Raw genomic sequence first — 12910 nt, 5'->3', positions numbered from 1 at the left:
AACGTGCTTTTCTGCGTTACCCTGCCTTGTTTGCCTGTGTGTAAAGTTCTGATCTGTTAGGTGGGGTGTGTGCATGCGCGTTGCGTGTGTGTGTGCTTGCTTTGAGTGACGTCGCTGCCGGTGTGAAAGCGGGAAGTGGAGATGGAGATGGAGACGCCGGAGAAGGAGATAGGGGGTTTTGGCCAGTGGCGATATGCACATTATTTCCAGTTTATGTCTCGAAAAGACAAAAATATCCGTGTGAAATGCACTCTATGCCCTGGCGACAAGTGTTTTTCAACTGCTGCCACATCAATGAGCAACCTGTCTAAGCATTTGTCAGCGCAGCATGGCAATACAAAACTTGTGGCCAAAGATCCTGCTCGTCGGTCATTTGAAGGAGGCACTGAGCAGCCGACCCCGCCTAAACAAGCTAAGCTTTTCTCAAGTCTTGGAGCGCAGCAGGTAACACAAAAAGAAATGAACAGGCTAGTTGCAGGGTTCATTGTAGAAGACATGCTTCCCCTGTCGACCATTGAATCGCCCAGGTTTAGAAAAATATTAGATAAAATACCCGCAACTCGCAAGCCAACGTCAGACAGGAAAACCTTTTCCCATTATCTGGACAAGTGTTACTCCGACATGGAGTCAAAGCTCAAAAGAACTTTCGAGTCTCTGGATCATGTGTCTACCACCGCGGACATTTGGTCCGCCAACAATAAAAGTTACTTAGGAATGACGGTGCACTGGATAGACAGCATTAGCTTTAAACGCGAGAAGGCTGCTATTGCCTGCAAAAGGGTGAGAGGAAGACACACTTACGATGTCATAGCTAGCGAAATAGAACAGGTGCATTCAGCCTTTGGACTATCACATAAAGTAACAGCATGTGTCACCGATAATGGCAGCAATTTTGTGAAAGCCTTTAGAATGTTTGAAACCCATCCTGACGCTGGATCTGACTCTGACGAGCCATCTGATGATGATGAGGAGGAGGTCACTTTTACTGATGTTGCCGAAGCACTCTCCACCGAATCAGACGAGACATATTCACTGCCACCTCATCTGCGCTGTGCATCACATACACTAAACTTGATCTCAAAAAATGACCTGGAGAAATGGCTGACCAGTGACAATGAATGTAAAGCAGTTTACAGAAGTGCTCTCGCCAAGTGTACAGCTCTCTGGACAAAAACTAGTCGCTCTACTGTGGCTTCAGACCAGGTTGAGGATGTCCTAAAAAGAAAACTCATCATACCCACTGCTACACGCTGGAACTCAACTTATGACGCCTTGTCTCTCATCACAGAAATCCCAATCAGAGATTTAAACACCATTTTCTCTAGACTGAGTGTAAAGGGCATAACTGAGCGAGAGTATCAGTTCCTGAAGGAATATTGTGCAGTGTCAAGACCTCTTGCTGCAGCATTAGATATACTACAAGGAGAAAATGATTGCTACTACGGCACCCTCCTGCCAACCTTGGAGATTCTCATGTCGAAGTTGGTTGCATTGAAAGATGGCCTTTCCCAGATGACAGCTGGCATGCCTGGTGCTATTGTACAGGTAAACACATATTGAATAATAAAATGAATATGCCTTAACCACTTAACGCACGCTGTTCCGTCTACGGGACGGGACGGATGTTAGGAGGTAGCCACAAGTTCTTCTGAATGTTTTAAACATATATATTCATGCCATACATCGTTAGAAAGCTTAGATTGTCCTGATTCATTCAAGACCACTCACGACTTATATGGTTGCTCACAGCTGTAATAGTATTAGCGAATAGCTCGGCTAGCCCCTCAGCTAAGTAAGAAAAGCTATAATGCTACATACCTTCAACGTCTTCCCTTTATCCACAACGATCATCTTATGACTCAGGACTTTCTGTACAGCTCGCCAAATATCCATTCTTGTGAAATATGAAATCCGTTTCCATAAAACCGAAATATTTTCCTCAATATGTCCATGTATTTAGTCCAACATGTAACGTAAAAACACAAATAACAAACCATATACGGTCCGGTCCGTTTACGTCATTTCCTGCCCTGCACGTCCATCTCAGAGTACACGTGACTAGATGTTTACAATCGTGAGCCTCTCCTGCTCCTGCACACAAGCCAATCGGTGTTTAGGATTAGGCAGTACATGTCTCCAAAGCCAATGAGGACATGTGACCGACAACAATGACGACATGGCTTTGATTGACTGCTGTTCTAGCCTATGGAAATATTCGGTGAAATGAAGTTGATAACATATGACTTATAGCAAAATAAACAGATAGATATGGCCAAACAAAAAAATATGGTTATATATAATAATATAATATTTAATAATAATAATAATAATAATAATAATAATATGGCGTCAGCTTTCATTAGAGACCAAGATTTTGATTGTAGGCAAAGGGGATGTGAAGTTATAGGTGTTTGATTGCGGTTATACAGCTTTGGTAACCAAGTGTCCATTTGGAGTCTCCAAAAAGGACCTGAGGAAAACGCATGGACATACCTGTTGAAAAATAATTCAGAAAAATTCATCTTTTGGTCTTTTGACTCCAAATTTGGACTGCATGAAGCCAAGACCTGTGGCTGTAGCCTCATTGTGTCTATATCCTGCTGAGAGGTCCCTGAATGTCTGTACACATGTCATTGTAAAGGCAAACCTATGGGCGAGTAAACAACCCCATCATTGTAACCTCTGCCACTCTGTGTCAGTAAGTCACAGAATCACACAGACACTTTTACAAGAATCCTGAGAGTGTTTCCTTTCCACTGATACCAGACACATCTCTGAGTCTCAAACTATGTGGGATCTGTGATGCTCACAACTTGGGCATGTCGTTTAGGCTAACAACATAAAAAACAGGGGCGTGTGTTAAGTGGTTAAATAATAGCTTGCCATGTAGGCTATAGGCCCATAGTTTAATATAGCTGATGTAGCCCAAATTACTAAAAGCTGTTGATTGAACTGTATGTTTGTCTAATGTAGCCTACTATTTCATATCACAGGCGATCAAAGACAGATTTGCATCTGTCTTGGACAGCAAGGATGCTCTGATGGCTGCTGCCACAATGCCCAAATTCAAGGTCCGCTGGCTCAAAGATGAGAAGAGAAGAGATGCTGTTAAAACCATGCTAATTTCTGAGTGTCGTGCCCGGATTCCTGAAGAGCCACTGATGAGACCAGCAATTCAGAGCCCTGCCACCTCCAGTCACAACGACTTTTTTGAATTTGAAGAGGAGACTTCCTACACAGCAGAGACTGAAGTCATGGAGTACTTAAAATTGCCCGGATCTGACTGGGAGGTGCTCTCCAGGTTCCCCAGGATTAAGGAAATGTCAAAGCAGTACAATACTCCAATACCATCAAGTGCACCGGTCGAAAGGCTTTTCAGCCTGGGCAGTATTGTTCTGACCCCACGAAGGAATAGGCTGACAGATAAAAGATTTGAAAGACTTTTACTTCTGCGATACAATCGTTATTTCGAAGAATAGAGAGAGAAATTAATTGAATGGGATAAAGTTTATGAGAAACTCTTTGTTGCACTTTGTTGTTCTGTTTTCACTGTTGCACTTTTGTCACACTCTCTGTTTTCTGCATTGTGATAATTGCAACTCACAACAATTCATTAATAGGTTTAAGAGTTTGTGACTTGGTATGTTACCGCCTCTGGCAGCCACATCTCCAGGAGGCAGAGAAGAGAGCTAAGGGGAAAATAATGTTTTTAGGATGATGTGAATTTAAATTCTGTTTATTTAATTAATTGTATTTTCTGTTTCCTTTTTATGGGCTTAAGTGCATTTCTGTTTTAATTTTGATAGATGGGATAAAGTGACCTTTATGTTTATATTTTTCTTTGACCACTTTCATTGACATCTGTGTTTTGAAACGTGTGTGTTCATTGACCCCACCATAGCCTCCTTTTAAAGGTAGGGTTGGTAATCTTGTTCAGAAACACTTTTTGTTATACTGGGAGAAATGGTCCTTCTATTATGAAAGGTATCAATACATTATGGCTTCAGAAAAAGGAACGGAGAAAATCAGAGCTCTGTAGCGGCCACAAAACTGATAAAACCCCGACCAATCCGAGCCGTTCGGTGCGAACAGAAAAAACCAATCAGGTGCCTTCATGTCTAGTTTTGCTTCCGCATACAGTCTACGCCCCGCCCCCTCTCTCCCTGCCTACTGCGCGCGTGCACAGTCTTCATCTTTCGCAGTCGCCAGAAAAACCAGCACACCTCTCTGCAGAACTACCGAATACGGATGTAATATTTATTTAAGAGCAATGGCTGAGAAAATACCACTTGCACGCCTTCTTGTAACGGCTCGTCCAGAGACAAAGGGAAGAAAGAGAAAGCCTGAGGAGGAAAGGACAGCTACTAAAAAGTCACTTGATAAAGCAAGAGGTCAAACAAGAATCAACATCGGAGTAGCATTTGAGCGGTGGAGACAACTGAGGGATCTGAAGGACCTGAACAGTGATGCCGAGGTTGCTCTCTTTCTGTTGGACAGGTAATTATTTGTTTTGCTTCGGGGAGGATTTGTTATATATATGTAAGTTATGCTAACGTAGCTACTTTTGTAGCTTGTATTAGCGTAATGCTAATATTAGCTTTGCTGTGTGTTTAAAACGGGTCGGTGACGCCAGTATTGAATAGATTATACTAGTATATTAATTTTAAAGATATTACTGTACCCTAGTCTTCAGTGTCTGCATTATTATTGTGATAAAAAGACCTACTACGTATATTGGCTTTTACACTTTACAACTGTGGTGATGTAGCTCATTTATGTTTTCATAGCCATGAGAAGGACCGATCAACCTCGACGCCGTCTAAACACGGATTGATGAGACCTACTCTCCCTCCAGTTCAACTATTGTTTCTGAGTCTCTGTCCGACCGGTGAGTTCAACTTGCTGCTGCTATGAATATGTCTTTGGGATATAAATATCTGTCTTTCATATCTAGCTTTTTCTGTTTTATGTGCCTCAAAGTGCCATTTGAGGTACTTCAGAAAACAGCATTATTGCACATACAATATGTGTTATCAGTGATATCTGCTATATCATTATACAGATTACATATTAGTACACATTAGTGATTAGATATTTTGAGAAATATGATGGCCTGAGGATAAAACCTGTCCTTCACCTTAGGAGGTCCAGCACTTCACACTGAGTTGTTAACATCAACAACAACAACCATCAACACTAAAATAAAACACAGCTAGCATAAGTTGTACCTCTAACTGTGTGTGGTGTTGGTGGAATAATTGATCATGCTACAAGCTTGTCTATGGACTATACTCTGGTAGATGCTATGCAGAGAGGATAGAAACAAACTGAGGATCTTCTCAACAGTTTATATCAATCTTTATGCTCCTTTGGTCCAACTGCCAAACCCAAGACTTCTATTTCTACATATAAAAAGTTCTGTGTTTTGTCCTCTATGAATGAAGGGTAAATGTATGTTGACAGTATTTTCTAATTTTGTAATCTTCACAGAGATGACGCGATGAGATGATGTTAATTCTTCAACTGGTTTGAGCAGACATCTGTCCCTCCCCCAGCCCAGCCATTACTGCAGCTACCCCCCTCATTGACACCTCTAGTAAGCTCAAAAGCACACAGGAGCTTTTGCAGACCCAACTCAGCAGAGGCCTAGGTGAGTTTTCTTACAATATTGTAGTTTGATGAAGAAGTTCTAACATAATTATGTGCAAAATAAATGGGAAATAAAGCTCTAAGTATTCTTATTCTTTGATTATCTCAAAAATGTATTCATTATTGTCAGATGTGTAATTGTGATATTCTTCCTAAAGGTAAATCACTGCCAAAGGAGTAGATCACCACCGCTGACAAATACTCCCTACACACAGCCTGACCTGTCTGCCTTACCTGGAAACACCTTTTCCAATGTGTAGATACACTCATGTTGAAAATGTACAGATTATTTATGTAACAATAAAAAGGGTTATACAAATTTTGTTGTAATTATTCTGTAATCACTTATTTTTAATGTGGTGGTGAGAAAATATATTGCTTCTGTTGCAGAAATAGTCAAATGAAAGGCATTCATCATTTTCAAATTTTTTATTAAAAACTGACAAAATATAAATAACAAAAGACCAAATGTAAAATGTATACTTCCAGGTGAGGGTTAGGGTTAGGAAGCAGGTTGTTGCCCACAGCACTTTTTTTCTAGATCTGTGGGCATCTCACGGCACTTCCTGCACACACACCATGTAGGTAGACGTGGAGCTGGAGGGCCTGGTGGAGGAGCATCTGCAGGACATCAAACATGAGGCTTGGGTCCCTTGTCAGGCAGATCTGAAGCAACTGATGAGATTCTTCCAATCTCAGTCGTTCAATTCTAGCCTGTAAAAAATAGTTCATCAAGAAGATTAGACTCTCACCATCTTGTCCTTTTATTATTACTAATATTGTAATTTCATTTATTATATTTTTGGTATGTTGCCGGACCAGAGTTAAAAGTTTCATGTGTTTATATTATAGTATTATATTCTTTAACAGTTTATGAATGACAATAAACTCAGAAATGTTGTGTTTACAGTGAATGGCAGGTCATTGTTTACAGTTCTTGATAATGTTGAGATCAGGAAAAAAGAGGCTATTTTAGAAAGGCTACCTGCTCATCTGCAATTCTTTGAGCTTGCATATTCTCCACTCGTTGAATATCCTCATCTTGTAAAAGCTCTCCGGTCGCAGTCCGGCTTGCTCCACGTCCTTGACCTCAAGTTCCTCGGCCTCTGCCCCTTGCACCCCCTCTAGCACGGCCTCCTCTGGCTCTAGCACGACCGCGTCCCCTTGGAGCTGAAGACGTGCTTGATTCAGGACTGTAGCTCGGGTCTGAGCCAGTGCTCTCATCGTGTAAACTCTAACAATGAAACAACAAACATAGCGTTAGCCTAGTAGCATAAGTGTCTAAGTTTTATAGTAAAATTGAGATATTGGCCCAAATTTACTTTCCTAACACTTCTGCATCACCTTGCATAATTGTCAATAAAAAACATAGCAGATATGCTACGTGACTAATAAAAACATAAAATACACGTTTGTCAGTGAAAAACACGTAACAATTATACAATGTAATTTAGCTGATGGGTCTGAACCATAGGTCTGAATCCAGCCGTATCCTTGGGGAGATTCAGCAGATTCAGACCCAGGTCCCGGATCTGAATCTGCACAGACTGATGTGCTATAAAACAAATAAAAAACATAATAATAGTTTACTTACAGGTAAATGAGACATGAGACTGTTTGGTTGTTGTCCAAAATACTTGGAAATGGCTAGCTCGTAGCTCTCCTCTCCTCCCTGCAGCAGTGTGCGCGTTCCAGTTTGTGGGGGCGTGGCTTGGACGGACTCACTGACGGGAGGGGGAGCAGCGGGGTTGAGCTTAGAGGAGGCAGGAGGAGGTGCTATTTTCAAATCTTGCTAGCTCTCTTGCTAGCTTTCCAACATTACCAACCCTACCTTTAAGCTGTTGTTTGTGGCTTTTACAGTGAGGCATATTTCTTTGTGAAGACAGGGATAGTGTTCTTTCATATGGTTTTACATTCCATTTTCTATACAATAAACACTATGTGGACAGACTAAGTGATGTTTTTCCATGTATCTACACGGAAATGGGAAAGTAAAGTAATAAGTAGTGAAGTTACTTTTCAAATCCAGTAACTAGTAAAGTAATCTCATTACAATTTACAGAAGTAACTAGTAACTAGTAACAAATTACTTTTTTTAAGTAACTACCCCAACACTGTCAATAATGTACTCAGTAAGAAAAGACCCATGTTTGCTTTCTCTATATGAGCCAGTATCTGCAGGTATGTTGCATAATTTTAATACAAGCAAGAGTTTATCATTCATATTTATGCTGAATATTTTATTTTTTCTACTCTGTCCAAATTGAAAAAAGTATATGTGTGAGAATAGATGAGAATCACCTCCTCTGCAGGCCTGGATGATGATGATCTAGGCTAGGGTTTGTACATACATACATGTTGATGTTAAACTCATCAGGTTCTTCATCATCATAGCCAACACCAAACACTGCTCGGTTTCCGTTGAGAAATTACATCTAAAAAAACTGTCAAAAAAAATCGTAAACTTAAATATTAAAAATTAGCATTAAACTATCAGCTTGAACTTACTGAACTGATTTAATAAGAGAACTTCTTACTTTCACAAGTTCCTGTCCAGTGAGGTTTGTGTGTTTTACCACTTCACTGTCAGAGTTTCTGCTTTTCTCTTTGTTCTGCTCATCTTCCTCAGCTCCAACTCTGTTTAACTTTTCATTAATAAACAGTGTAGGGCAGCATAACTCCTGATGGCATTTTCAGTCACAGACTTCATATGAAAAATAAAATAATTTAAAGCAGAAAATGAACTGCATGGTTGAACATTTTTATTCTGGAGAGATTACATTACATTATATACTAACTTTATAACAACAAACAGAGTTGCTACAACACTGGATCCTGTCTCAGAGGCCGGGAAAGAGGTAGAACTTCTTTGAGAGAGTGTCTCTGTCCTTGACTGGCATCTGTGTATCGTCGTCTATTCTCTTGGTGGGAACTGAAAAGCTCTCAAAGCGTTCCATGACCTGTGAGGTTGAAACAGTGTATGACATTGAGCAAACCAAATAATACAAGTATATCACTACTACTTGCTTTTTGGGCTTTTTCTTTCCACCATGTAGATTATATTCTACTATACATGAAAATTTTACACCAAGACAAGAGAGACATGTGCATAACTTACTCTTCTGAAAAGTTCCTCAATGTGATCCTTATGTGCAAAGGTGTTCAGTGCATCAACAATATACTGGATAAAAAAAGATCCCTCGTCATCATTTCTATGTGAGACAGTACCTGCAAGAAAAACATACCGTTTTTATTAGGTAACTACTATTAGCTGTAATCAATGCAAATTATTGAAGTTTAAGTTCTTGAGTTTTAAAATAAGATCTGATCATATTTCAGATAGACTCACCAGGAGTGGAGGAGCGAAAACGTATGAAGTCTTTTTCTCTGGGTGCACGGCGCAAAGAATCATCCTCAATGTTTTCTTCATCAGCAGGCAGTGATAGGCCTGGATGTCGTGCATCATCACTGACCACAGCTACATCACTAACAAGCACAGATCCGTCCCTTTCTGCAATACATGTGACATCATTTAAGTAAAGATCACAAGAACTTTGTTAATGTTTGTTGTGTCTATTAAAACAGACGAGAGTTACCTCCACTGCAGGCCTGGATGATGATGATCTTTGGTTTGTTCAGCAAGTTTTGACAATGCAACGTGTCCAAGTGTTTGTAAATGTCATCAATGGGGAACTTGTCCTTTTCTCTTTCTGCATCGCCCTTTTTATAGTTGACACCACGGACAGCTCCCAGTTCCCCGTGAGACATGATAACCACAAACACGCTGTCTGTCTCTTTCAGCTTTGGATGTTTAGAGAACTGAATTACAGCTTCTTCGATCTCCTGTGAAAAAAAAAAACAATTCAGAGGTCAGTTACTGTATCGCTCAATCAAACAGACAACACAAACATAACATTTTTTATTTACATGAGAAAATATCTTAAATGAAAAGTACCTTTCCAGTGAGGTTTGTGCGTTTCACCACCTCGTATCCCAGCGCTTTGAGCAGTTTCTCCATGTTCTCCTCGTCTTTGTCTGCTCCCTTTCTGATTTTTTCCTTGTCAGTAAACTCTATGTTAGTGATTAGCAGAGCCACACGGCTCCTGATGGTCTCTTTGGTCACAGTGTAAGTCTGGAAAAAGGAAGGTTTTACAAAGTTCAACAAAAATGTATTTTGACCATTTACAGGAAAAATGTCTTGTACATAATGGACTTTAATTTAAAAATACTAAGCTCAAAGAAAACCAGTATATATATTTGATAATGCTTTTATGAATGACTTACACTTCTATCATTCTGTTTCTCTCTCCAGAAAGCATCTGTTGTTGGTTTGAGTGTGGTTGACCACTCCTCATCGATCGGGGGCTCGGGAGCTGTGAACGACAAAACACAACATCAGTGTTCAAAGTGAAGTTTTTCTACTACACTCCAACTACACCTGTGAAATATGTTAGCTCACCTGGCTGAGCAGGTTGACCAGATGACAGACCCAGGTTATTGTAAAGTGTAAGATCTCTGTTATAAAGACAAGCAATGAGTGTCCTGCTGGCTTCATCTCCTTTCTTCCTCACTGTGTCAATGAGGGCACGTGCCTTGTCTGTCTTGATGACGTTCTCCTCAAGTATTGAGTCTTTCTCTCCATCATTCACGATGCCAGCCTCTAAAATGTCATCCAGGAGCTGCTTAATAACTGCGTTGTTCACCCCTTGCACAAACTTAATCCTGACTTTGGCAAGTTCTTTGGCTAGAAGAGGGAATACGAAGCAAAGAAAAAAAATCACACGTTTTAAATGTTAGTCTCTTAAAGAAGGTGCTAATGATGAATAAGACATACGATAAAATAACATTACAAATATTTACAAAAACATCAACTTTTCACCAGCTTCTATTGGCTTCTAAAGCAAAGCTCGTAAATTAATCTTTTATGAGAAATGATTACTTTTGGTTTTTGTTTTGTTTTCTTTCTCAGAAGCTCTCGTTTAGTTTAACATGAAACAGATGTGAATAACAAGCGAGCCTGCAGATGTGAGGAGCAACAGTCTGTTGTGCGTAATGTGGATACGCCCAGGTACCAACTCAAAGTTAAACATTACTTTCCGCGTACTTTGCTCGTAATTCTCAGCACAATTAATATTAGTGTCACACAAAGTAAATACTAGAAAACTCATTCGGATCCTCTTTTTCAGACTCAGTACCCGACGACTAGCTATAAGTCCACGATTGCTTGAAAAATGTACTTAAACCACATATCTTCTTACCTGCCATTACTCATAAAACTCCAAAACGCCAATCTTTTACACCAAAACGTCTTCCCGCCTGTAGGCTACTCTACATACGCGTGCGTAAAGCTTTAACTTGGAAATGTTCACTTCATCCACAAACTACAAAAAAAAAAAAAAAAAAAAAAAAAAAAAAACTGGAGGTAGGTGGAGTCATCTTCGTCTTTATACTTGAACGTGTCAGTGGCACAGAGCCGTTTACTTTCGTTTTCATAAGGACTCAGTGGTTAAGGGTAACTACAGTATTTAGTTAAGTACTGTGCTTTTGTGTCATTTTGACGTCACTTTACTTTACTACACTACTTTTTGAGGCAAATAACAATACACTTAATTGAAAACGCACATTTCATACAAAAAGGTGCAATACAATGTGCTTCACAAAACCATGAAAAAACAACAAATGCTATGTTGTACTTTTTACTCTCCTATTTATCTGACTGCTGTTGTTACTTTGCAGATTAAGATTTTAAATACAAAACAAATGATCACCTCATAAAATATAATCCATATCTGTAGATAAAAGTATTTATAATTAGTTGCTCCTCCATCATTCCGGCTAATAACATTCACATTAAGAATATTTTTCTGATGATGCTTCTGTACTTTTTTCTTCAGTAGAAATGTTGAATGCAGGACTTGTGACAATGGAAATACTTCTGCTACTGCGTTTCTTTAACAACTGCTCTGCAGTTTAATTTTTTAGTCTAAATACAAAACTCTCAAAAAATAATAGGCTTTATTTAATCCCACATAAACAAAAGTGATGAATACACCAAATGTATTATACTGGATGGTAAAAATGTCTTGTTACAGATTTAACTATGCAACTGGAATAAAAAGTAGTTAAAATATTCATTTAAATAATGCTTACACATTAATGCAATGAATAGTAAAATAGAAATATAATATTAATGATGAAATGGCAATATAAAAATGGTCATTCTCCAGAACTTGGTTACTTTTGATATTTTGTGCACCTTTACTTTTACCTAAATTGAGTTCAAGAGTACTTCATCCACTGCTGAGTCTTTCCCCTCGTTGCTCAAGGACCAGCCTGTAAAATCCATAGATACATAGTACAGTTTAAGATATTGATAAATATATATTAAGATATTACATTAAGAGTGTTTCTTTGTTGTGTTTCGGATTGTAATGTCCTGCTAATATACACCATAATACTGAATCTATTTTGGATTGCTGAATAAAAGTACTGCTTGGTGTAGTATATTAGCCATTCATAACACCAGAGGCAGTTTTACATATTAAATATCAAGCAAAACTGGGAAAAAAGTCATTGTATATCATTGTATAAATGCACAAACATAAGATTATCTTCATGTTTTAAAGCATCATTTGTTCTCATGGAGCTATAATAATCTAAAATTTACCCAAATCTTGTTTTTTGGTTCATTCTCGACAAGCACAATTGTCTTATACTTACTTTCAATAAAAACAGTATTGGTGTATTGGTATAAAAATACAAGGATTATAAATACAACATTTCACCATAGGTTCTAATAACAGCAAGTTGGTGGCTGCCGTATGGTTCAACCCCAAAATAATAAGTCGCTATGACATGTTGCATTTAATGTTTTATATGTATGGTAAAATCATCCAGGGCCTTCTTGTGGCACCATCCACAAACTTCACAACCTGGTGAGATCTGTACAGAGGGATTTAGAATAGGTCTTTTTCACAAAACACTATCTGACATGTTGCAATAAAAGAAGCACAAGTGTAAATAATAAAGTTCAGGAACACTCTCGTCATAGATCAAACCAGTTATTGCGACAAATGAAAATACAGTTTTGCTTGGCGTTGAAGGTTCCACTCTAAAATGCTGCCTGGATTAGCCAGCAGCATGCTCAGCTAAAACAGGGAGTACGATGCATAACCCCCTAAGCAGAGTGGGCCAAAAGCAAAACTTACATTTCAGATAGACCCTTGAACCATGATTGGACCCTGAACCATAAAGGTGGAGG

At 39.0% G+C, this 12910-nt stretch overlaps 1 protein-coding gene across 1 annotated transcript; it reads right to left on the bottom strand.

Annotated features, from left to right (window-relative positions):
- Positions 1–8394: 8394 nt before the first annotated feature.
- LOC128360330 (caspase a-like) lies at positions 8395–10947 on the bottom strand. Its single transcript, XM_053320736.1, has 8 exons — positions 10908–10947; positions 10109–10393; positions 9934–10022; positions 9605–9781; positions 9246–9492; positions 8999–9160; positions 8768–8877; positions 8395–8609 (listed from the first exon to the last, which is right to left on the bottom strand). The coding sequence occupies exons 1-8, from the start codon at positions 10912–10914 to the stop codon at positions 8490–8492; spliced, it is 1197 nt and encodes a 398-aa protein (XP_053176711.1). The 5' UTR covers positions 10915–10947; the 3' UTR covers positions 8395–8489.
- Between the last annotated feature and the right edge of the window lie 1963 nt (positions 10948–12910).

Source organism: Scomber japonicus, chromosome 6, assembly GCF_027409825.1.
Source record: "Scomber japonicus isolate fScoJap1 chromosome 6, fScoJap1.pri, whole genome shotgun sequence".
NCBI lineage: Eukaryota > Metazoa > Chordata > Actinopteri > Scombriformes > Scombridae > Scomber > Scomber japonicus.
The sequence above is the reverse complement of the archived record's forward strand: the minus strand, read 5'-3'. Positions and strand labels throughout refer to the sequence as shown.

Excerpts from the sequence above, each read along its gene's own strand:
- LOC128360330 (XM_053320736.1), bottom strand. Across the intron at positions 9,782-9,933 it reads AGAAACAGAATGATAGAAGT|ACTTACACTGTGACCAAAGA; the intron begins GTAAGTCATTCA and ends TCCTTTTTCCAG. Across the intron at positions 8,878-8,998 it reads TTTTCGCTCCTCCACTCCTG|GTACTGTCTCACATAGAAAT; the intron begins GTGAGTCTATCT and ends TTTTTCTTGCAG.